We start from the raw sequence: 25,819 nt of genomic DNA on the forward strand, positions 1-25,819 counted from the left end.
GAAAAAGTCAAGCATAGCTGGCTGACTTATTCAAGAAGTAAAGATGCAGTCTATTGCTTTTGCTGCAAATTATTTTCCAAAAAGTCCTAAAAACTGGCAGCCGAGGGACAGCTGGATTGGGTCAACATAGGTGCACTGCTGAAACAGCATGAAAACAGTGAAGATCATTGTAGCAACATGGTGAAATGGAAGGAATTTCACTTGCGTCTTTCAAAGGGGAAAACTATTGAGAATTTAACTTCAGTAGACTGCGCTCTCTTTGTACAAAGTAAACATTAAATATGAACAATTAACTAAAAATATAAACTAGTAATTAAAGACTAATATGTACAAGACTGATGAGACAAGATGACACTTTTACCGTAAATGCAAAGCTTTATCACTTGGACTGTTCAACCCCAGGCCACTCTTGTAGCTGAATGTTTTCTACATTTTAAGATTAGGAACCATATGTGGCACTCTGGACATCATTCGTTCATTCATTGGTATTATTTATGTTATAAACTGGGCCACCCCCATATCTTTATAAATGACATGTCATTTGTAAAGACATGCCAGGCTGACAATAGGATAATGTAAACAACACTGCCAGAGCCGCAATGAGTTTATAGTAGGTGTGTGAATGATCAATCAATATTATTGGCAGAAATACAGGGCCCCAAAATCTAATTTTGCTTAGGGCCCCATGGAGGCTTGGGCCGGCACTGGCACAGATATAATGTATCATATTGTATAATAATAATAATAATAATATATTATGTATAATATATTATAATAATGTATAATATAATGTAATATAATATCGGTATGTATTGTCTAAAAGTAATTTTTTTATGAAAAAGAACGTTACAATTGTGGTATTTTTATCAAGCTGGAATAATTTGATATAAATGTATTTACATTGAGAAGACTGATTTGAGCGTTTTGGGGTTACGGGCTCCTTCACAAAACAAATGTAACTTGTTATTCAAGATACCACTGTAGCTTTATTTCTTAGTGGGTGCGCAAAAAATCGTTTCACATCTGAATCGCGATTCTTATTCATGCCAATTCCAAATTGGCGGGGGACCCTTACCCCAAAAACTAAAAAAAAAAAACTGTCTTGCTTTGACGGAACAATACTGGTCCTGGAATTGTAGGAGACTTCCCAAAACCTCATTTGGATTCGGATGTGAATCGATTTTTTTGCGCACCCATATTGTTTCGTATGGAGATTATGTGGGATGTGTATATTTGAATTATTCTGAACCAGATCTCATTTTACAACTGCTTGTTTCCTTCTTACTACTTCAGTTGCTTTTAAAAGATGTTTAGTTTAGTTTAGTCTTTATTTGAAGGAACATTGAGCTCAAAGACAGATATGTTCTGTACCAGATTATAGGGGACGGCGTGGCGAAGTTGGGAGAGTGGCCGTGCCAGCAATCTGAGGGTTACTGGTTCAATCCCCACCTTCTTCCATCCTAGTCACGACCTTTGTGTCCTTGAGCAAGACACTTCACCCTTGCTCCTGATGGGTCCTGGTTAGCGCCTTGCATGGCAGCTCCCGCCATCAGTGTGTGAATGTGGAAATAGTGTCAAAGCGCTTTGTTAAAAAAAGTTAAAAGTTAAAGTACCAATGATTGTCTCACACACACACTAGGTGTGGCGAAATTATTCTCTGCATTTGACCCATCACCCTTGATCACCCCCTGGGAGGTGAGGGGAGCAGTGAGCAGCATCGGTGGCCGCGCCCGGGAATCATTTCTGGTGATTTAACCCCCAATTCCAACCCTTGATGCTGAGTGCCAAGCAGGGAGGTAATGGGTTCCATTTTTATAGTCTTTGGTATGACTCGGCCGGGGTTTGAACTCACAACCTACCAATCTCAGGGCGGACACTCTAACCACTGGGCCACTGAGTTCCTTAAAAAGGTAGAAAAGCGCTATACAAGTACAACACCATTTACCATTTAGAATAGCTAATTTCCATCTACAGTCCCTGGCTACCTAAATTAAAGGGATACAAAAAAATCATGCAATAAAATTATGACAATAAAATCATTGTAATCAAATTAAGAAAAGTCATAAAATGCCCTTTCATTGACACATACTTAATATACAACACAACCACACCTCATTTACATCATCACACAAAGACAAGACATCCATCCATCCATTTTCTACCGCTTATTCCCTTTGGGGTCGCGGGGGGCGCTGGAGCCTATCTCAGCTACAATCGGGCGGAAGGCGGGGTACACCCTGGACAAGTCGCCACCTCATCGCAGGGCCAACACAGATAGACAGACAACATTCACACTCACATCCACACACTAGGGCCAATTTAGTGTTGCCAATCAACTTATCCCCAGGTGCATGTCTTTGGAGGTGGGAGGAAGCCGGAGTACCCGGAGGGAACCAAGACAAGACATGCTCTTTTTAATAGATCATCGCACGAGCCAGTTTTTTGAACGGCTCTTTGAAAGGACCGGCTCCTCCATGTACTGCTCCCTTCGGATCGTTCGCGAACTGCCCAGCAGTAATAAATAGCGGCGCCAGCTTCCTGCCGCCTGCTCGCCAGTGGAGTCTCGAACTGCGTGCAGTCAGCAGGTGACATTATTACGTCTCGCACTTCGACAGCCAGACTACCCGGGAGTCGCCAGCCAACATGTCCAAGCCGCTGACAGACCAGGAGAAGAAGAAACAGATCTCGGTTCGAGGTTTGGCCGGCGTCGAAAACGTCGCGGAGCTCAAAGTCAATTTCAACCGACATCTTCACTTCACGCTGGTCAAGGACAGGAATGTGGCCACCAAGCGGGACTACTACTTCGCGCTGGCCAACACCGTCCGAGACCACCTGGTGGGCCGCTGGATCCGCACGCAGCAGCACTACTATGAGACGGACCCCAAAGTAAGCAATAAGTGCCGCAGTTCTATCCTGCACGTACGCGCCGCTGAGGGGAGGGGAGGGGAGGGGAGGGGAGGGGAGGGGCGCGCTCACTGGCCTCCACGCTGCAGTGTGCCAGCTGATGCAGTCAAACTAAATGAGTGTAGCATTTGTGGCTAACTCTAGCATGAGTGCGTCTGGCTGTCAGACATGTTGGTGCTACCCCGCAGTGCAGCCTGGATGATGCGTTACGTAACGGAGCAGGTCGCCCTCCGCATCCCTCCCCACCTCCCAAAATGGCCTCACTGTGAGTGTGAGGCGCTCCACTGCATATTTTCATGTGAGGAAACTAGACATGTCCGATAAAGGCTTTTTTTTTTGCCGATGTTGTCCAACTCTTAATTACCAATTCCGATATCAACAATATGGAATTAACACATTATGCCTAATTATCTTGTGATGCCCTACTGGATGCATTAAACCAGTGTTTTTCAACCACTGTGCCGTGGCACACTAGTGTGCCGTGAGATAGTTTGGTGTGCCGTGGGAGATTATCTAATTTCACCTATTTGGGTTAAAATATTTTTTGCAAACCAGTAATTATAATTTGCAAATGATGTGTTGTTGTTGAGTGTCGGTGCTGTCTAGAGCTCGACAGAGTAACAGTATAATACTCTTCCATATCAGTAGTTGGCAGCCGGTAGCTAATTGCTTTGTAAATGTCGGAAACAGCGGGAGGCAGTGTGCAGGTAAAAAAGTGTCTTATGCTTAAACCAAAAATAAACAAAAGGTGAGTGCCCCTAAGAAAAGTAATTGAAGCTTACGGAAGGCTATGCAGAACGAAGCCAAAACTGCACTGGCTACAAAGTAAACAAAAACAGAATGCTGGACGACAGCAAAGACTTACTGCGGAGCAAAGACGGCGTCCACAATGTACATCGGAACATGACATGACAATCAACAATGTCCCCACAAAGAAGGATGAAAACAACTGAAATACAAACAAAAACAAAGTAGATGCAGGAAATATCGCTCAAAAGAAAACATGAAACTGCGACAGGAAAATACCAAAAAAAGAGAAAAAGCCACCAAAATAGGAGTGCAAGACAAGAACTAAAACACTACACACAGGAAAACAGCAAAAAAAGTCCAAATAAGTCCGGGTGTAATGTGACAGATGAGACAAGAGCTGTATTGATGCATGCTTGGTTATGCTTTAAAGTCATATCCAACAATTGCGACAATGATTTTTTACTGTCAACCGAGTTTATGATTTCTGCTGGTGGCGTGCCTCCGGATTTTTTCAACGCAAAAAATGTGCCTTGCCTCAAAAAAGGTTGAAAAACACTGCATTAAACAATGTAACAAGGTTTTCCGAAATAAATCAGCTCAAGTTATGGAAAAAAAGTGCCAACATGGCACTGCCATATTTATTACTGAAGTGACAAAGTGCGTTATTTTTTTTTAACATGCCTCAAAACAGCAGCTTGGAATTTGGGACATGCTCTCCCTGAGAGAGCATGAGGAGGTTGGGGGGGGGTGTATATTGTAGAGTCCCGGAAGAGATAGTGCTGCAAGGGATTCTGGGTATTTGTTCTGTTGTGTTACGGTGTGGTTGTTCTCCCGAAATGTGTTTGTCATTCTTGTTTGGTGGGGGTTCACAGTGTGGCGCATATTTGTAACGGTGTGACCTGTATGGCTGTTGACCAAGTATGCAATGCATTGACTTGTGTGTGTGAAAAGCCGTAGATAATGTGACTGGGCCGGCACGCAAAGGCAGTGCCTTTAAGGTTTATTGGCGCTCTGTACTTCTCCCTACGTCCGTGTACACAGCAGCGTTTTAAAAAGTCATAAATTTTACTTTTTGAAACAGATACCGATAATTTTGAAACCGATACAGATAATTTCCGATATTGCATTTTAAAGCATTTATCGGCCGATAATATCGGCAGTCCGATATTATTGGACATCCCTAGAGGAAACCCATAATGGCAACCATGGCAACTTTACAAATACCTGGTTTTATACAGCAAAAAAAACAGTTTGTAATGATGCGTAATGAAGTGATGAGTCTGCGGCTGTTTCCTGCCAGAAAGAATGTCACACAACCCTTTTTGGGGGCGAACAAACGATGCATATTTGTGTTATTTATATCCTATTTTCCCCCCGCCTCTTCGTGCAGCGGGTCTACTATCTCTCCCTGGAGTTCTACATGGGCCGCACATTGCAGAACACCATGGTCAACTTGGCCTTGGAGAACGCCTGCGACGAGGCCACCTATCAGGTGAGGCGGGGGAGGAAGTCGAGGCAATGTGTTGTGGATGCTGTGGTTTCACTGTGCTGTCTTCCCAGCTGGGCCTAGACATGGAGGAGCTGCAGGACATCGAGGAAGATGCGGGTCTAGGCAACGGCGGTCTGGGTCGTCTGGCTGGCGAGTCTCCTCCTTGTCCTCGGTGGCCCCTTTGATGGTCTTTGAAGTTTCTTTGAAGCACCTTTTTGTTCTGTCTTCAGCTTGCTTCCTGGACTCCATGGCCTCTCTGGGTTTGGCTGCGTACGGATACGGAATCCGCTACGAGTTTGGTATCTTTAATCAGAAGATTGTGGACGGGCGACAGGTATGATGGTGGAATTAGAGCTGCTTTGGACACACTGTAGGATGTACAACAGTGCTATTCAAGTAAATAGGGGCCCCATTTCTGGACAGTTCTGCTTTTGGTCAATTTATGTTGTCAGAGTTACAGGAGTGCACTGCTGATTTAATAATAATTAGCTTTATTGTCTCCGAGGAGAAATTTGTCTTGGACATCAAGACACAGCGTTTTACATACATACATACATACATACAGTTCATCCGGCAATACAGTGAACAGTGCGCAGGTATATCAGTTGGTTATGAGATCACACATTACACTTCCCCTGTATCGCACACCTCCCGTATTGCACTATCCCAATATTGCACTCCTTATTATTGCATCCTATTATTACAGTAGTTTTCTGTTAAGTGCTTAGATTGCCAGTGGGAAATCTATACCTGTTGAGTTTGTATGTTGCTGTTCTGTACCGTTTACCATTTGGCATCAACACAATTTCACTGTGAAGTATGTGGTGTGGGTCACGGGTGATTTTAAGACCCTGCTTCCTCACGGTCTTGTTGAATATTTCTTGAAGGGAGCAAGGGGGCTGCATGCCAATTATTTTACCAGCCCTCTTGATAAGGTTTTGAAGTTGAGTTTTGAGTTTGACAGACAGATTTCCAAACCATGTGGAGATGCCATAACGGATGACAGATTTAATGTTTTCAAGGTCCTACTACAAAAAAGGCAGTCGAAAATCATTAAGTGTAGGGAATCTGCTGCAAAAATGTTAGTCTCACGCATTTTCTTTTTTAACTCGTTGGCCACAAGTTGAATAACTCCGTCGATGATGAAAAAGAGAGGACCTAAAATGGAACCTTGAGGAACACCAGTAATTGAAGAAGATAAATTATTTCTGGCTGCATCTGAAGTAAACAAGTTACAGCAACTCCTTCGTTACATGAATCACATTTCGAAAACAATTGTGACTGACAAAAAGGAGTTTTAAAGGGTTATGCAATGCAGTCATTTATGCAAATCACACATTTGGAGAAATCAGAAACAGGAGAAATCGGGTGTTTTTTAAAATTTGCTGCAAAATCGTTCGTCTCTCCAGTTTTGAACTGAACTGATATGGTGTCATTCTTGGGCAGGTGAGTAACTCTGGTTGCTATCTGTACCTTGGTGGCATCCTGCAAGGATCACATCTTTGACCTTCTTGGACCTGCCATCATGTCTATGTATTTGTTTGGAAAAAGTACACAACCAACAATAGTTTGTTCAAACACCCCGTGGCATTAGAATGGGCTTCAGAAATATGCATGTAATAAATAATAAAATAATGTTTTATATTTAATACATCAATTCACATAATACACAAACACCAGTCCAAAGTTTGAAGGAGAAAATGTCTCCAAACTTTAGACTGGTACTTTTAAAAAATGTTAATGCACAAGGCTTTCTGTGGAGCTAAAGCAACACAACTGCACAGGTGGAGGAGGCCGACGACTGGCTGCGTTACGGCAACCCCTGGGAGAAGGCTCGGCCCGAGTACATGCGCCCTGTCCACTTCTACGGACGAGTGGAGCACACGGCCGAGGGCATCAAATGGGTAGACACGCAGGTAAGTGCTTCTAGTAAACAATCAGACTTCCACGATTGATAGGAATGTGTTTGTTTTTTTGGATCCAGGTGGTCCTGGCCCTCCCGTACGACACCCCCGTGCCAGGATACAGGAACAACATCGTCAACACCATGAGGCTGTGGTCTGCTAAGGCTCCGTGTGACTTCAACCTCCAAGACTGTCAGTCAAACACTTTGCCCTCAAGAATAGCGTGAGAAAGTCATTTGTTGTTGTTGTTGCACTATAGTTAACGTTGGTGGCTACATTCAAGCGGTGCTCGATAGGAACCTGGCTGAGAACATCTCCAGGGTCCTCTACCCTAACGATAATGTGAGTATGAGGGCCATTTCTTGCTGTATTAGGCAGTTTTTGACAAAAGCGAGAGGAAGGAAGTAAGTTTGGACATACTTTAAAGTAGGCTGTATACAGCAGGGCCCCTCAATAGATGGCCCGCCAAGACTTTTCAACCAAATGTAAACCATTCAGTCTCACTGGAGGTCTTCACTCGTGCAGTACTACCTATGTTCTGCAGAAGGCAACAGTGAGGCGCACATATCAGGGTCGTGTATAGAGAGCGTATGGGCAACTAAATGAGAGGCGCTATGTTTGGTTACTAGGACGTGTGCGGCTCTGCCCGGAAGGATGCAATTGCAGTCGATCTGATGTTCGTTTTCTTGAAAAAACAAACCAAAATCCATCAGTTTACTACCGCTTGTCTGTCGCGGGGGTGCTGGAGTCTATCCCAGCTGCATTCGGGCGGAAGGCGGGGTACACCCTGGACAACATTCACTCACGAGGGCCAATGTAGTGTTGCCAATCAACCTATCCCAGGTGCATGTCTTTGGAGGTGGGAGGAAGCCGTAGTACCCGGAGGGAACCCACGCAGTCACGGGGAGAACATGTAAACTCCACCCAGAAAGACCCAGAGGCCAGGGATCGAACCCAAGACCTTCTTTATTGTGAGGCACACGCACTAACCGCTGGTGCACTGTGCTTCCGCAAAAAAAGAAACCAAAATAATAAGTTCAAATATAGTTCTAAATATACAGCGGCTCATAAACTTTGCGTAATACATGCTTTTATTTGGTGAAAGTAGTGTATATATTATAATAATCATGCAATGTTTAGTGACCAGCGGCTCTCTAGCACGCTCTCGCCAGCAAAATGTACGTTAAAAAAAAAAAGACCAAAAATAAACATATTACCCTTATTTTGCCAAAATCCTCATTAGGTTTGGACCAACAATTACGGAGAAATTGTGACTTTTGTGTGAAGGATGTCAACTGTGGTGTCTGCCTCCAATGTATTGTTTGTAATCACTGCGCTATATATGTCTGTTCTTTTACTTTTGCTATTTTTCATAGGTTTTGCTGTGGCGAGTCATGACTCCCTGATTTCATTCTCACCATATTAACTTGAATACTGAACTAATGCTGCTTTTTATTACAATATTTATTAGTTTAGTTTGGATTATTGGTGACACACGCAGAAAAGGTGCAATTTTGAAGCAAAGTTTTGTCATGCAAAGTGTATTAATTCACTGTCACAGAGTGTGATATACCACTTCTCCCATGTGCATGTATGCTTGCTTACCTCACACAAGAAACCGTTTTTATTGGCTATCCAGCCTTCCTGGCGAACCTTCACTTCCGGTGTTTTTCTCCTGTTAGGGTTTGCTGCAAACGTATGCAATTGCTTCCCGCATTTTTGGCTTGTGGTACCTCCCCACGCCGCTCAACAGGGCATGTTTACACAACAATCACTCAGAAAACGTTCAACAAAATAAATGTATAATGAGGACGAGCAGTGTAGCTTGGCTGCGGCTTCTAACTGGTACGTAGCACGGCGCCCTGTAGTCACATGGGTGCCTTTTGACCAATCTTTGAGGAGATCGCTTTAAATCGGGTTGTCCATACTCTCTCTGTACACGACTCCGGCACACGTCACAATAAAGCAGCAGACATGCATGTGAAATGTAAAGAAACATGGTGCTAATACAAATTCTTAAAATAAAGGTACACATTAAAAATTGGACATTTAAAAATAAGCTTTTCCCAAAAAATGCAGTACAGCGCTCATGTTTTTACTTTCTGACATATGAAGTATGTTTTAAAGGAATATACCTGCAACTCCAACCCCCAATACTCAGTGAATGAATGAATGATGGGTTCTCAGTTCTTTGCAGCGCTTTGAGTGTCTAGAAAAGCGCTTTATAAATCTAATCCATTATTATTAGCATGTGTTGCAAACTATTTAGAATCGATCATAGTGTTTAGTCATTTCCAGTGAATAGTCTTATACAAGCTGAACACTGATTACTCCATCCAAGTTTACTTTTTTATTGTATTGTCAATTGAAGAGAAAAATTTCAAGATGCTGTCTGGTAGCATTAGCGCTTACAAAATGGGAGCACAGAGACACAATTGTTCCCATGCAATGATTTGATGATTGACAAGAATGTTGTGTGTTACATCAGTTCTTTGAGGGCAAGGAGCTGCGTCTGAAGCAGGAGTACTTTGTAGTCGCCGCCACACTTCAAGACATAATTCGCCGATTCAAAGCTTCTAAGTTTGGCTCCACCGAGTTTGTGCGCATGGATCTGTCGGCGCTGCCCAAAAAGGTGTGGTCAAAAAAAGGAGGGGAGAGTTGTTTGTGGACATGGGGGGGGGGGTCACGTTCTTTGTGTGTCTGCTAGGTGGCCATCCAGCTGAATGACACACATCCTGCTTTAGCCATCCCTGAGCTGATGAGGATCCTGGTCGATGTTGAGAAACTCGCTTGGGAGAAGGTTTGTCAACTTATTTTATTGAACATTGTCAGCTTATATCGACCGTTTATGTAGTCCACTTAGATTCTCTGTCTGTCAGGCGTGGGACATCGTGGTGCGTACATGTGCCTACACCAACCACACCGTTCTGCCTGAGGCCTTGGAGCGCTGGCCGGTGGATCTCTTCCACAACCTGCTGCCTCGTCACCTGGAGATCATCTACGAGATCAACAGGAGGCACCTGGAGGTACAGCAGTTCTGGCTTTGTTTCTTTGCCGTCGTCATCATCATGGGATGTGCTTCCAGCGCATCACTAAGCTCTATCCCGACGACGCTGACCGCGTACGCCGCATGTCCCTCATCGAGGAGGGGGACGTCAAGAAGATCAACATGGCTCACCTGTGCATCGTGGGGTCGCACGCCGTCAACGGAGTAGCCCGCATTCACTCTGAGATCATCAAAAGCACTGTGTAGGACCACTCGGCCTCTCGTCTGTGCTTGTTCGTGTGCGCTTGCTAAACAAATAACCAATCTTTGCTGTGACTCGGGCAGCTTCAAGGATTTCTACGACATGGATCCTCACAAGTTCCAGAACAAGACCAACGGCATCACACCGAGGCGCTGGCTTCTTATGTGCAACCCAGGACTAGCCGATATCATCGCCGAGGTGTGTGTAGATACGATCGATAATTATTTGATATTATATTGAAATTGACAGGAATAGGAACTTGTTAGCCTTCAGTAATGTTTCCCTCTTTAAAAATGTTGACAATGTTGAACTTTTATTGCTGATCTGATCACTCCTATTGTCCACTATCCTGTATGTCAGTTTACTTGGTCGCCCTCTAGTGGTATCTTTGAGCATTTCAGTGTCACGTCCACTGAAATGACAGCTAGTTGCCTCCTTTACAATGGTTGAGCTGATTTCCAACATGCTTCACAAAGGTTCATTGAGGGACATCACATTTTTGCACAATTCAAGTCCAAAAAGGAGTAGGAAGAAGCACAGCTTATTTAATCTTGGTTCACTGTTTATTTCAAGACTTCACCTGGTGACAAATGCATGTTTCAACTTTTAAGTTATAAAGTTGAAGTCCCAATGAGTGTCACACACACACACACAAACACACACACAGACACTGGGTTTGGTGAAATTTGTCCTCTACATTTGACCCATCCCCATGTTCACCCCCTGGGAGGTGAGGTGAGGGGAGCAGTGAGCAGCAGCAGCGTGCGCCGCGCTCGGGAAATATTGACTGGCTTTGATTTTGGGTTTTGACCACCTTCTTCAGAGAATTGGCGAGGACTACATCAGGGATCTTGACCAGCTGAAGGGGCTTCTGGACTTTGTAGACGACGACGCCTTCATCCGTGACGTCGCCAAAGTCAAACAAGTAAGATCCCCAATAAGACAATTGTTTTGCTGCCAGTCAAAAACTGCGATGTCTTTTCTGGGCTGCAGGAGAACAAGATCAAGTTTGCCGCCCACCTTGAGGAGCACTACCGCGTGAAGATCAACGCCAGCTCCATGTTCGACGTGCAGGTGAAGAGGATCCACGAGTACAAGCGGCAGCTGCTCAACTGCCTGCACATCATCACGCTCTACAACCGTGGGTGCCTTTTTTCAGCCAGACGGCAGCAGCTTGAAAAGGATCTGAACATCTTCCCTGTTTTTATGTTCACTTGCAGGCATCAGGAAGGAGCCCAACAAACCTTGGACCCCGAGGACCGTCATGATCGGAGGAAAGGTAATATTGTTTTCTAAAAGTAAAAGTTGAGACACAGTAGATGTTTGTCGTAATAAATATGATTAGAACATTTTAACATTGTTTGTGTTCAATTACAGTAACTGTTAATCCTAAACACTCCTGTTACTTCACTGTGGCATTTTTAAATCTTTTTTTTCCCCCTTTGGATGTATACCACAATAATATCGTAAAGTGAGATTTTGATATTGTTCCATCCCTAGAGAATACTAATAAATACTATAAGCATGGTAGGAGAATACTACTAGGGTGGTAGGAGAATAATAATAAGATGATAAAAGAATACTACTAGGTAGAAGAGACAGTAGGTGACTTGGACTGGAAACATGCATTAGCTTTATAACTCTGTGTCCAGGCGGCGCCAGGTTACCACATTGCCAAGCTGATCATCAAGTTGATCACATCAATCGGCGACGTGGTCAACAACGACCCAGTGGTGGGAGATCGTCTCAAGGTCATTTTTCTGGAGAACTACAGAGTCACTCTTGCAGAGAAAGGTGAAGAAAGCATTCCGGCATATTCACGTCACACATTTATTTATAAAAAAAAAAAAAAACAATTTTTTTTTGACGAAATCTGCCGAACTCCAGTCATCCCGGCGGCTGATCTGTCCGAGCAGATCTCCACGGCCGGCACCGAGGCGTCCGGCACGGGCAACATGAAGTTCATGCTGAACGGCGCCCTCACCATCGGCACCATGGACGGCGCCAACGTGGAGATGGCGGAGGAGGCCGGCGAGGAGAACTTCTTCATCTTTGGCATGAGGGTGGACGACGTGGAGGCTCTGGAGAAGAAAGGGTGAGGAAGGGGGCTTCCTAATCATGGACTTTACTTCCTGGTGTGTCAACTAAGCTCAACATGTTGCTTGTGCAGCTATGATGCGTTGGCGTACTACAACCGCATCCCTGAGCTGAAGCAGGCTATGTCTCAGATAGCAGGAGGCTTGTTCAGCCCGCAACAAGTGGACCTTTTCAAAGATCTGGTCAACATGCTGATGCACCACGACAGGTCCTGGCCCTTTCAGTTTTTTCAATAGTCCAAAATATCTATCATAAATAACTGGATCTGGGTGGACTTTGTTTGCAGGTTCAAGGTGTTTGCAGACTACGAGGCGTACATGGAATGTCAGGAGAAAGTGAACGTACTCTACAAGGTCAGTGAATGTATCAACAGTCCTTTAATTCCAAGCCTTTGTCCAGAACATTTCTAGGCCACACAGCCCGTGTCTTAATTATGTACTACCACTTAGGGCCTGATCTACTAAAATGCAAGTAACAAGTGCCAAATAGCATGTGCAAACTGTAAAATGGTATGTTATTAGTGGGTGTCTTGCAGGAGATCTATTAAAACATTGTACAATTAAATGCAAAAGTAGTGCAGACCACCATATTTCAATGAGGATTTTTTTAAACCTAGCTGTCATCATAGAGACACTCATTTCCCATCTAAATTCAAGTTGTCATGCTCTCCTACCTGTGCTGTTTTGCAGCGTTTTTGAACATGTAGCACACGTCTCGAAAGTGTGACGTGGAAATGCAATGCATTGTGGTTCTTGCTTGTGTCGGAATAGCTTTTTTAAATGGCTGAATGCAGGACTCAGTCCTAAAGTTGTGTTCTTTTAACAAGTTCATGGTGCAAACATGCAACATAATTAACTGCCACAATGGTTGTCATGATCTTTTCATGAAAAAATAATTTGGGATTTGACAAGCGGTAGAAAATGAATGGATGGATGGATTGTCTCATTTCCAGCGTAGAAGCAAAGCCAAGGAAGTCCGGTCAGTGAGATAATTAAGCGACAATAATTAGCCTGGATAGTAGCTGTGAGATGATCAAACATCACTTTTAACGTCATCACCTGGTACATGTTGGTGTGTTTATAGCATTTTCACACTGGTAGGTTTGATTCAAAGCCGGTTTTATTCTGTTGCGCATGTAGCTTTTAGTAGGCTGTTAGCAATAGCTGCTAAACTATCTGCCGGTTAAGAAAAACTTACAGTATTTAGGTGAAAAAAGCAATACCCTTATTATATACAGAGTACTGGTATTTTTCGGTACCAGTTCCTAATTGGATCAGTCCAGAAAGACCGTTACAATTCTGGACTAATGACTAATCCAGCTGACCGTCATCATTTTGACACGCTGTCATATTCGGTTCAAGTGCCGCTACTACGCTGGTAGTTGATAATCAGCTTGGAATAATCGCAAATAAGGAAGCAACACCACGCCAAAGTTTGTAACACAACATTTCTTCCGAGTCCCCAAAGTCACACAAGCGAATAATAAAAATGTCAGTTTGAAGCGAACACCATTTAACATATGACTGCAGCTACGGCGCTTCATCAGCCCGACTGGCCTCCATCCAGAAATCCACAGGCCAATATTAATCCAGTCAAAAAACATTTGAAATAATCCCTGGGTTTTTTATTTCTATAATACACACACGACACAGACACAAATATGTCAACACTGGCCTACGGTCCGTCACTCAAATAGGTTTGTATGCAATACAAACACGAATAACAATTCCTATTGTTAAAAAATGCACACCCACCTAACATGTTAATTGATTGTATTGATTTATATTAAATATTTATTATGAGATCATGTTAAAGGTCTATGAATACACATGAATACTAAACATTGTTATTCAATTCAAACAACTGTATTAGTCCCTCAAGAAGCAATTTGGAGCAGCAGGTTGTCCTACACATGGCCTACAATAAATAGTCAATAACTACATAAACAGTACAACAATACAACCCTCTGAAGAATTTAAAAGTTTAAGAGTCTGAGTGCAGAGGAGACGAATAATTTGGAAAAGCGATTTGTTTTACACCTAGAAAGGGCATAACATCGCCCTGAAGGCAACAGACAATTCACCTGCAAGGACATTGCTCAGGGAGGCTAAAATGCTCTTTGCTTTTCAGAGGATTTGCTGGTTGCAGAAGAAGTTTAAGTCTCTTAGTTTTACTCCGGTAATTTTAGAGCAAGACTTAACAATACTAGTCAGGCTGTTTCAGTCTTTAACTGAAAGACGGTGAAACCAACAAATGAAAGAAAAACACACATCCATTTCCTACCGCTTGTCCCATTTGAGGTCGCGGGGGGTCCTGGAGCCTATCTCAGCTGCATTCGGACGGAAGGCGGAGTACACCCTGGACAAGTCGCCACCTCATCACAGGGCCAACACAGATAGACAGACAACATTCACACTCACAAGACTCTCAAATGCTTGATAGAAACAACCGAGTATAGCAGGCCTGATATTATTATTCATGTCTTTATTACTATTACGGTATTTTAAATGTTATTATAGGGACAAGCGGTAGAATATGGATGGATGTATATAGTGAGTGTAATTAATAGAAACACAGTGATAGATCTGTGTGGTCTTTACATAACTGCATTGCACCTTGTACGGTTAACTTGTTTAAGACCTAAAAAGCAGGTGTTTATAAAAGACTTCCCTGCTGTGAGAAGCGATATCATGATGTTGCCGGTCGGTGCACAACCTCATATGTTCACATCTTTATTTGCACAAATTACCTGTATGGTAATTAATATACATACCTAAACCCTTGTCATAGATCAATAACTGAGAAGACTTTAAATATTTCCCAAACTAATGCAAAGTGTATTTCAGACTTGAAATATATTTAGTTTGACATAAAGTACTGTTGACTTACATCTCTTTCTGATGCAAAATCCCAAGGTTTTGCATATACCCAAAGAGCCTTTACCGACTTGGCATTCCGAAATGTTTCACCTGTGTAAAAACTCTGTTGACGATCGACATACGGGACAAATTCGGCAACTTGCTCAAATGTGGCAAGCTTTTGGAACAGGGTGCAGTTTGTTTCACTACGATCCATTTTAACCCAATTAATTGCTCTCTTACAATACCGCTGTTAGAGTACAGCCATGTAAACAAAAACTTTGTCCAGCAACAATGGCTAGCCAGTCCCCACAATGCTATATCCTATAATCTGTACCACCCTTTCTGCAATACAGAATCCCAGTCTAGACAACCAAACCTATTTTTAGCATGCTGAAGATGCACTCTAAGAGACTGCACGACAACACCAGCAGTAACTGCGATAGCGCACTGGAATGAAAATGCATGTTGCAATAAGTTGTTCTTTTTCCTACACAGGCGTTATAGCCAACATATGAAAAAGGAACACCTTTATTAAAAACAAAGAAACACCAGCAGACATTGTTTTTGTGTCTCCAAATCAGTCCTTAATTTATCAGTTTAAAAATGGAATTTCTGGACAGACTATTTGCCAGAAATATGTCGATCGTCAACATGAGCACGGAAGAGTCTCTCATATTGTATCGCCTTCTTCTGAATGCAGCAAGGCCGTTTGTGTGTAACCGTGCTAGTTAATTAAGTTAAAGTACCAATGATTGTCACACACAGACTTGGTGTGGTGAGATTACGCTCCGCATTTGACCCATCACCCTCACCCCCTGGGAGGTGAGGGGAGCAGTGAGCAGCAGCGGTGGTCGCGCCCAAAAATAATATTTTGCACGCATATTCAAAACGCGCTAAATATAGGCACAAAACAGCGGCTGCTAAACGGTTTCAATCTTGATAAATCACACTGCGAGTGCTAAATGATTATATTTGTGTCTCCTCTTCCTACTATTGTGGGCGTTCAGATGATCATGAATACAGAGAAAGCTAGATGGATTTCGTTCTTTATTTCACTCATTCATTAGAGACAATCCTCTGCACACAAGGTTAGTTTGCGCTATCAAGTTTGCCTATGTTTAATACACGCAAATCTTTTAGTATAACATCGTTTTGTGTGCATACAAGTGCAGCACTACAAAATGCATTGCAATGCATAGTCTGTCTCTCTCCTTCAGCTGTGTAGCTAAGATGGCGACTATTGGGGGTGATATATGGGCAAGCGCTGCACACTCAACCTTTTGCAACATGTGGTTACTGGTAGTGCACTGCATTTTACATCTCTGTATGAATATCGCTGTTTGGATGGACCCACCCATCCCATGCCATGCTCAGCCTCATCCTGTTTTTTTGTGTGTTTTTTTTGGCCAGAACCCTAAAGAGTGGACCAAGATGGTGATCCGGAACATTGCCGCCTCTGGTAAATTCTCCAGCGACCGCACCATTTCCCAGTACGCCAGGGAGATCTGGAACATCGAGCCCAGTTTGGAGAAGCTGGGCGCCCCAGATGATCCCCGCTAAAGTGCACGCAGACTCCCCCAGCCCCGCCCACTTCTAACGCACCCCCAAACCCCTGCGCAGTTCTTTTATAAAGCTTGTTAGCATTCACTGTGTAGCACTAATCCATGTATTCAAACATGTGTTGTGAATGCGTTTGGGACCACATTGCCTTTCCCTGCCCATTAAGCCTTTTAAAAACAGTCCAGAACGCCGAGTGTACTCCACTGTGATGTGTCTACTGTAGGTCTTCCATGGAGGACGACGTGATTTCCTGCTGTCTTCTGGTGTCCCTCGTTTAATGCATGTGGCTGTCTATCCCTCACGTGTGTGTGTCTGTATTTAATCCCAGTACTGTAATACTAAACTGTCTCTTGGTCAATAAATGACAAAATTAGTCGACATATGTGGATTATGTCTTGGTTTCTATAGAATCTTAAAAAAACCCACAATTGGTGCAGTCGGACAAGCCCAATCCTAACCACAATCGGGCTGTGCAGGTGGAGCCAATGAATCCATTAACATATTCCCTGCCCACTACCCAGTGATTGACAGTTGTCAGTCAATGCATGACCCCTCCTCTCCCACCATCCCTGTTTGTCACATCAAACTATTGGAGGTCTTACCTGATCCCCCACCCCAACACCACGTTTGTTGAGGCTGCTCATCACTCCGACATGGATTGCAGCGCTTATGGTAAGTCATTGCTGGGTTTTCTTATCAATAAATATTTTGAAGTTAGGCTTGTATCATTTTTTTTTTACTGTTATATATATATATATATATATATAGGTTTCAATGAATGAAGTTTATTATATATATATACATATATATATATAGGTTTCAATGAATTAAGTTTATTTTATATACATATGTATATATATATATATATATATATATATGTGTGTGTATATATATGTATGTGTGTATATATATATATATATGTGTGTGTGTGTGTGTGTATATATGTATATATATATATATATATATATATACATACATATGTATGTGTGTGTGTGTGCTTTGAATAGAGTTATGGAAGTGTGATGTTTTATTATACACAGTTTGTCTTAAAAATATGCCATATGTTGTTTTTATTTGTTATGGCTTTATCTTATATACATTACCAATTTGACATCTCTAAATTGCATTTTACAAACATTGTGTTTTATTGTTGTATTGCTGGGTTATACTGGTTAAATTTCCATGAAATGTCACGAATAAAAAGGATAAATAGTGTCAGCCTGCAGCTAATTTATATTTGGCATATTGTTAAAAATGAACTGAATACATTTCTAATGAGATATTTTATATATACTAATTTGCTTTGTCACCCATCAAATGAAGTTAAGGTGTGGTGTTAAGATATTTTATAGGCAAGGTAAGGCACAATTATAGAGCACAATTCGTATACAAGGTGAATTATTACAAAAAGGCAAAACTAGATTTTTTTTTTTTTTAAAGCATACATTTATATAGATTGATTTGAGCATTTGTAATGTACAAAATATACGATTTACACAATTGTTGAAAAATACATTGCCAAAAGGTTTTTTATTCTTTACATTTTTTATTATTATTTGTAAACCTGTTCAAATGGGGATTAGTACATGCTAAAGGGGTATTATGTGATATCAGTGCGTGTGTGTGTGACAGAGATGGACCCCCTGGAGGTTCCCCCTCTAACCCCAACCAGTAAGGAGGTTTTATGCGAGGCCCTGAGCGCAACTTTTGCCGGTTTCACTCAGGAGAGGCTCACCCATCGCTTCCCGCAAGGTGAAACACCTCATCAACCTTCAAGAGGCCTCCATGAGCAGATTTAAAGTGGGGGGTGGGTTTAATTGTCCTCCAGACTTGACTTTATGGTCCGAGTGGGAGGTGAACCACTGGCTGGAATGGTGCCGGGCCGAGTTTGGGCTGCATTCGCTGGGGTCAGACCTGAAGGGCCTGCAGGGTCACGAGCTGTGTGGCCTTGACCGTGACGCGTTTCTGGGCCTCACGTCTGACTACACGGCTGGAGAGATCCTGTGGGAGCACCTGGACATCATGAGACGCGGTAAAGAAGCGGCAACACCTTCGGCCATCATGCAAAAGCTCTCATCTGTGTTTTCTTACCTGCAGAGAATGACTGCAATGCTGCACAGATCCCGTGCACAGAGTCATCTCTCTGCCAGCTTCATAGCGTTAAAGGTGAATATCTTCCACAACATTGTGTGCACTTAAAAGCTGTCAATGAATATTCCTTGCTTATTATCTCAGACAAGCAAAGCTACCAAGTGGAGTACCTTGAGAGGACACAGCACAATTCTGTGGAGGAAGCCCAGCATCAATACTATCTGCTCAAAAGCCAACATCCAAACAGGAACAAGCAGGCTTCTGAGACAGCAACAAACAGCGGTAAAAATGCACAAACACTATAATAGGCAATGATAATGAATAATAAGGGTTGGTTCACCGCTGTAAGTACATGCTAAAGGTACTGATGCCTTTGTTTTCAGGGTCTAATTTGCACTCCAAAAGCAAAGAAGAGGGCAAAAACTCATTTCATAATACAAGAATACTTAAATGATTTATGTGGGATATTTGGTCATGTTGGACCAGCCAGGAAGTCTGTTGTATTAGTGCAAATGTGTTTGTAAACCATTATTATAATGCACACGTTTCAGTCAAGTGCAATTATATGCTGCACTATTTGTCCCTCAAATCTGAAAATCATACAAAAACTATAATTTTTAATCGATAAATTAATTATGAAAAAAGCTTAAACTTATATTATGTTGTTTTTGATTAATCGTTTAATGAGTGTAACTAATAAAAAATTATACAATTCGGACCGCATGGAGTCCGGAAATTTAAATATGCATACACTGTTTCCGCACGGATGCTGCAATGGAGCGCACATGAGAGACGTAGGTGGGTGCCGAGATCTTTGAGGTGGAGTTTAAAAAAAATTATTTATTCTTTATTTATGCACATTTGTTAAAAAGTACAATTTAAATGGGCCATGTATAAGAAAAAAATCATTAACTATTTTCCATAAATTACACATTGAGGCTAGAAAGTGCGTTTTATCCAATGACTCAGTTAATCGAACAAACTCATCAATACTCGTTTACTAAAATAATTGATAGTTACGGCCCTATGTGATTTACATTAAAATTACTTAAGTAAATAAAAATGATCATTTAAAAAAGTAAAATATATTTGTTTCCAAATAAAAAAATAAATAAATTGTCTGTAATATAGAATATATGTACAAAATGACTACAGTAGTTTTATGAAATGATGTACAGCATTTACCTTGGAAAGCGGACTTCTGTACGGTATCTCCTTCCAGCAGCCTCTTCATATTTTCATGAATACATGTTCGTCGTTTAGAAATGATTCTAAGGTCCTTCACTGGTGTTATTGACTCATTCTGCTTCAGTATGGTGCAGACGAGCAGTGATACACCAACTGCTTCACCAAGTTAGCGAGCTACACGCTCTGTCATGTTTTTGATGATTTCTTTCTTTAATTCATTGAAGATCACCCGCCTCTTCTCCTCACCACTCTTCTCCACACTCACTTTCTTCGTTTCCATCCATTTTCTGCCGCTTGTCCCTCTCGAGGTCACAGCCTATCCCAGCTGCACTCGGGCGGAAGGCAGGGTACACCCTGGACAAGTCACCACTTTATCACAGGGCCAACTCAGATAGACAGACAACATTCACACACTAGGGCCAATTTGGTGATGCCAATCAACCTATCCCCAGGTGCATGTCTTTGGAGGTGGGAGGAAGCCGGAGGGAACTCACACTGTCACATTTCCATGGTTGGCAAAATAAAGTTATGTCGCTCTCTTGCTATAAGATAATGCTAGCAAGTAAAACCTCATGTTTTGGGGTTCACTATGATATTTACTACACCAACAAGTGGTGGGGAGGGTTTTAACCCCAATTTTCGAAACCCAAAGCACAATTAGAGACAGCTCTTTTTTCCCTACTGTCGCTTCAGTAGTTATCAGTACAGTCGCGCTAATACAGGGGTGTCAAACATAAGGCCCGCGGGCCTGAAAAGGTTTTATCCGGCCCGCAGCATGAGTTTGCCAAGTATAAAAATGAGCCAAAATTTTTGAATGAAAGAAGCTGCTGTTCTAAATGTGTCCACTCGATGTCGCAATAGCAATTCTTTGTATCTTTGTAGAAGCTGCTACATATGTACAAAATAAACCACATGATGTTAGTGCACCAGTCGAGGAAAATGAGCAAACTACATAAATAACATCCTGTAATTTGATTTTAATATTTTTTTATCTTGATAGATTGAAAATTAACACCATGGAGTTGACTGGTGAACATTGTCACATAATTTATTCAGAAAGTATAAATAACGACGAATAAAGATAGAATACTTATAACCACACCATGTAAGTGTAAAAAAAAACATAATTTCAACATTTTCAGAATGTGCTTGTTCTATTTTTAAACAAAGAAAACAATCTGAAGTTGTCTTTATTTTTAAGTTATCGTGTCGTGATTTTACCAGTCCGGCCCACTTCGGAGTGGATTTTTCTCCATGTGGCCCCCGATCTAAAATTAGTTTGACACCCCTGCTCTAATATATAACTGAATGCATGAAATCTGATGAAATCTGTCCTTCCAGAGAGCGACTCCGAAGCAGAGACGTTTCCCAGCGGGAACTTGATGTGGACCAGCACCGGGGTTCAGTGTGAAGACATATTTACTTTAGCACACCCGTACAAAAGCTTCAAGGAGTACGTGGGAGACAAGACCGAGGTGGGCAACGCGGTGATACCGGCAGCCATCCTCGCTGGTTACACTGGTGAGTCACTTGTGAGAGTCAAGATCCCGCTTGATTTTAGCTGACTGTTGATGGGTCAACAGGAAGTGGTCCCATTCAGCTGTGGCAATTTTTACTGGAGCTGCTGACCGACCGCAGCTGTCAGTCGTGTATCAGCTGGACAGGAGACGGCTGGGAATTCAAGCTGACCGACCCGGATGAGGTAGAACCTGTTAGCTCACGCGGACCACAACAAAAGTACACACGGTCAAAAGTGTTTCGTTGCTGCAGGTGGCGCTGCTGTGGGGTCGCAGGAAGCACAAGCCCAAGATGAACTACGAGAAGCTGAGCCGCGGCCTGCGCTACTACTACGACAAGAACATCATCCGCAAGACGGCGGGCAAGCGCTACGTCTACCGCTTTGTGTGCAACCTGCAAGGGCTGCTGGGATACGAGCCAGGCGAGTTGCACGCCATGTTGGACATCAGCGCCAAGGCCCGCTAACGAAAACGTGAGCGCGAGCAGCATTGTCACTTTACATACACATCAGATATGTGCACATGGACACATTTAATCGGATTAAGACCCTAACCGGAATAAAAATGCTTCATGTAAACATGCCATTCGGAATATTCTGACCCGATCACGGACATTCGGATCAAAATTTCATTCCAAACGAGACGGGTGGTTTATCCCGAAAGTCATTTGGATTGTAGCGCTTGAAAACACATCTTCCGTTACTTTTTGAGCCACAGCGGTGTTCGGCGACGGATTCCTATAACCTGCACTCAATCCACTCGCCACATGTTCCTTTTGATCAGAGGGAGAAGACACTTTGTCAGACACTCTTTTCAATATTCCACTTGTTACATTTATTTGCATCAACACAAAGACATACATATACTTACAGAGACTCTCTGGGTTGTTGTTGACACAACACCAGCCTTTGCTGGAGCGTGTGTGGGCAAGCACTTCGACAGTCAAATTCTGATTCGGATGACTTTCTCTGTCTCTTTATTGATGACTTTACAAGTCTCGTCTGAGCATAGTGCTGGCCAGTGATTTAACCAAACAGATTTGATCAGTGACAAAGCAAAGTCCATTACAGTCTATTGAAGAAAATTTGCCTGTCTAATTTCTGTTTCCTATATACTGATACTAGATCAGGGGTGTCAAACTTATGGCGGGATGAGTTTGTCAGGTATAAAAATGAGCCTACATTTTTTAATGAAAGAAACCGCTGTTCTAAATGTGACCACTAGATGTCACAATAGCAATTCTTTGTATCTTTGTAGATGATGCTACATGTGTAAAAAACAAAAAACAACACATTAGTGCACCAGTCGAGGAAAATGAGCAAACTAGATAATAAACATCCTGTAATTTGATTTTGATGTTTTTTTTTTTTTATATTGTCCAGGGTGTACCCCGCCTTCCGCCCGATTGTAGCTGAGATAGGCTCCAGCGACCCCAAAGGGAATAAGCGGTAGAAAATGGAAATGGATTGCAAATGAACACCAATGAGTTGACTGATGAACATTATCACATAATTCATTCAAAAAGTATAAATAACGACAAATAAAGAGAATACTATTAACCGCAACATGTAAGTGTAAAAAAACCCCAACAACATTGTGATTTGTACATTTTTCTAATGTGCTTGTTCTATTTTTAAACAAAGAAAACAATCTGAAGTTGTCTTTACTTTTGAGTTATCGTGCCGTGATTTTACCGGTTTACTTGGGAGTAGATTATTTCTCCATGTGGCCCCCGATCTAAAATGAGTTTGACACCGCTGTACTAGATACTGCACATCAAACTAAAAGTTAGTCAAAGGTCTGTGCAGCCGCTTAGCCATTGTTCAAAGTCAGGTCATAAGTTTCAACATAAGTTCATCTCACGTGTAATCAGAGGCATGTTATCTTTAAAACTAATCTTTATAATGCATTAATATTTAATGGGCAATCCTTGGGCAACAATGGTAACAGTGGTAGATACATGTTTTTAACAGCCTCCATATTGAACAACCTTTAAGTGATGTCAACGTTTACATGGATTTTTAAAGCATGATAAAAAGGCAAGTGCCCACACTGATTTAATTTTACAAGTCAGTGAACAAGGTGTTACACACGCAGCGAGCGAGTGTGCTAGGATTACTTCCACCACTTTCACTAATGGAAGACAGGAGAGTCTTTGTCCTGGTGGCCGAGTGTAGGTTATGTCGATTGGACAATTTTGCGGCAATAAAATCAACATAATTTGTCATACAAATTCACGGCACACGCACCGAACGCTGGCATACTCGGCTGCACACCTAATACTCCGTGAAGAGTGCGATAAACAATCTTGTGCACACACATTGACCTGTGCATTTATATTAAAGTACATATTGGTAGGATTTAAAATCAATTCCACTTCATAAGAATTGGCAACACTAGATTGGCCTAATGTGTGAATGTTGTCTATTTGTGTTGGCCCTGCGATGAGGTGGCGACTTGTCTAGGGTGTACCCCGATCCCAAGAGGAACAAGTGGTAGAAAATGGATGGATGGATGAATTCAAAGATGTAAAACGCTTACTATATAAAGAAAATACCTATTGCTCTCAAATATGGTTCACAAATCTGTCTAAATCTGTGCACTTCGTCTTTGCCATGATAACCCATCCCACCTCACAGGTGTGGCATATCAAGATGCTGATTAAACAGCATGATTATTGCACAGGTGTGCCTTAGGCTGCTCACAATAAAAGGCCACTCTGAAATGTGCAGTTTTGCTTTATTGGGCTCTTGGGGCGGTCAGAAAAGCAGTTAGTATCTGGTGTGACCACCATTTGCCTCACGCAGTGCAACACATCTCCTTCACATAGAGTTGATCAAGTTGTTGATTGTGGCCTGTGGAATGTTGGTCCACTCTTCAATGGCAGGAACTTTAACACGCTGTCGTGTACGCAGATGCACAGCATACAAAACATGCTCAATGGGTGACATGTCCGGTGAGTATGCTGGCCATGCAAGAACCGGGATGTTTTCAGCTTCCAGGAATTGTGTACAGATCCTTGCAACATGGGGCTGTGCATTGTCATGCTGCAACATGAAGTGATGGTCTCGGGTGAATGGCACAACAATGGGCCTCAGGATCTTGTCACGGTATCTCAGCGCATTCAAATTGCCATCAATAAAATGCACTTGCGTTCGTTGTCCATAACATACACCTGCCCTTACCATAACCCCACCACCCGCTCTCCCACACAACGCCACATATGCTGTCTGCCATCTGGCCTGAACAGGGAAAACCGGGATTCATCTGTGAAGAGACCACCTCTCCAACGTACCAGACGCCATCGAATGTGAGCATTTGTCCACTCAAGTTCGTTAAAACGACGAACTGCAGTCAGGTCGGGACCCCGATGAGGACGACGAGCATGCAGATGAGCTTCCCAGAGATGGTTTCTCAGTTTGTGCAGAAATTATTTGGTTATGTAAACCAATTGTTGTAGCAGCTGTCCGGGTGGCTGGTCTCAGACGATCATGGAGGAGGACCTGCTGGATGTGGAGGTCTTGGGCTTGTGTGGTTACATGTGGTCTGCGGTTGTGAGGCCATTTGGATGTACTGCCAAATTCTCTGATACACCTTTGGACACAGCTTATGGTAGAGAAATGAACATTCAATTCACGGCCAACAGCTCTGGTGGACATTCCTGCAGTCAGCATGCCAACTGCATGCTCCATCTAAACTTGCAACATCTGTGGCATTGTGCTGTGTGATAAAACTGCACATTTTAGAGTGGCCTTTTATTGTGGGCAGCCTAAGGCACACCTGTGCAATAATCATGCTGTTTAATCAGCATCTAAATATGCCACACCTGTGAGTTGGGATGGATTTTCTTGGCAAAGAAGAAATGCTCACTAACACTGACTGATTTGTGAACAGTATTTTAGAGGAATATGTATTTTGTGTATATGGTAAAAGTTTTAGATCTTTCTCATGAAAAATGGGAGCAAAAACAAAAGTGTTGCGATTATATTTTTGTCACAGGAAGATAGGCAAATTATGTTAAATTTGTTATTTTGCACTGATAAGGTAATTGAACAATTTATTTCCCATTAATTAGTTTTAGTACAAAACATGCATCGAATACAATTCAAGGTTGCTTAAAAATAGCATTAAAAAATTTCACACAAAGTGTGATTTTTTGTTATGTGAAATTCTCCTTGGGGCCCCAATTTAGCCCTGCTCAACTTATATG

At 42.4% G+C, this 25,819-nt stretch overlaps 2 protein-coding genes across 3 annotated transcripts; both read left to right on the forward strand.

Moving 5' to 3' along the window:
- The first annotated feature begins 2,529 nt into the window (after positions 1–2,529).
- Positions 2,530–17,191, forward strand: LOC133605933 (glycogen phosphorylase, muscle form). The gene is made up of 20 exons (XM_061959339.2): positions 2,530–2,886; positions 5,045–5,146; positions 5,215–5,293; positions 5,374–5,477; positions 6,928–7,059; positions 7,128–7,239; positions 7,307–7,389; positions 9,536–9,679; positions 9,755–9,847; positions 9,927–10,073; positions 10,133–10,296; positions 10,379–10,493; positions 11,119–11,220; positions 11,289–11,436; positions 11,516–11,574; positions 11,948–12,089; positions 12,183–12,390; positions 12,466–12,600; positions 12,679–12,745; positions 16,664–17,191. Exons 1-20 carry the CDS (start codon positions 2,644–2,646, stop codon positions 16,811–16,813), a joined length of 2,529 nt encoding a protein of 842 aa, XP_061815323.1. The 5' UTR covers positions 2,530–2,643; the 3' UTR covers positions 16,814–17,191.
- A 134-nt stretch (positions 17,192–17,325) lies between these two features.
- LOC133606983 (protein C-ets-2-like) lies at positions 17,326–24,235 on the forward strand. Of its 2 annotated transcripts, none has more exons than XM_061961487.2 (8): positions 17,326–17,485; positions 18,428–18,565; positions 18,642–18,845; positions 18,911–18,979; positions 19,049–19,186; positions 21,434–21,613; positions 21,676–21,794; positions 21,863–24,235. In XM_061961487.2, exons 1-8 carry the CDS (start codon positions 17,359–17,361, stop codon positions 22,073–22,075), a joined length of 1,188 nt encoding a protein of 395 aa, XP_061817471.1. In that variant the 5' UTR covers positions 17,326–17,358; the 3' UTR covers positions 22,076–24,235. The 2 variants fall into 2 exon arrangements, with proteins under 2 accessions (XP_061817471.1, XP_072769353.1); XM_072913252.1 differs by having other exon boundaries at positions 18,446–18,565.
- Positions 24,236–25,819: the final 1,584 nt, after the last annotated feature.

This window comes from Nerophis lumbriciformis, linkage group LG05, assembly GCF_033978685.3.
Source record: "Nerophis lumbriciformis linkage group LG05, RoL_Nlum_v2.1, whole genome shotgun sequence".
Lineage (NCBI taxonomy): Eukaryota > Metazoa > Chordata > Actinopteri > Syngnathiformes > Syngnathidae > Nerophis > Nerophis lumbriciformis.

Coding starts and splice junctions, on each gene's coding strand:
- LOC133605933 (XM_061959339.2), top strand. CDS start 2,644: ATGTCCAAGCCGCTGACAGACCAGGAGAAGAAGAAACAGATCTCGGTT. Junction 11,437..11,515: donor CATCATCACGCTCTACAACC/GTGGGTGCCTTT, acceptor GTTCACTTGCAG/GCATCAGGAAGGAGCCCAAC. Junction 12,601..12,678: donor ATGCTGATGCACCACGACAG/GTCCTGGCCCTT, acceptor CTTTGTTTGCAG/GTTCAAGGTGTTTGCAGACT.
- LOC133606983 (XM_061961487.2), top strand. CDS start 17,359: ATGACCCCTCCTCTCCCACCATCCCTGTTTGTCACATCAAACTATTGG. Junction 18,566..18,641: donor CACCCATCGCTTCCCGCAAG/GTGAAACACCTC, acceptor ATTGTCCTCCAG/ACTTGACTTTATGGTCCGAG. Junction 18,846..18,910: donor CCTGGACATCATGAGACGCG/GTAAAGAAGCGG, acceptor TCTTACCTGCAG/AGAATGACTGCAATGCTGCA.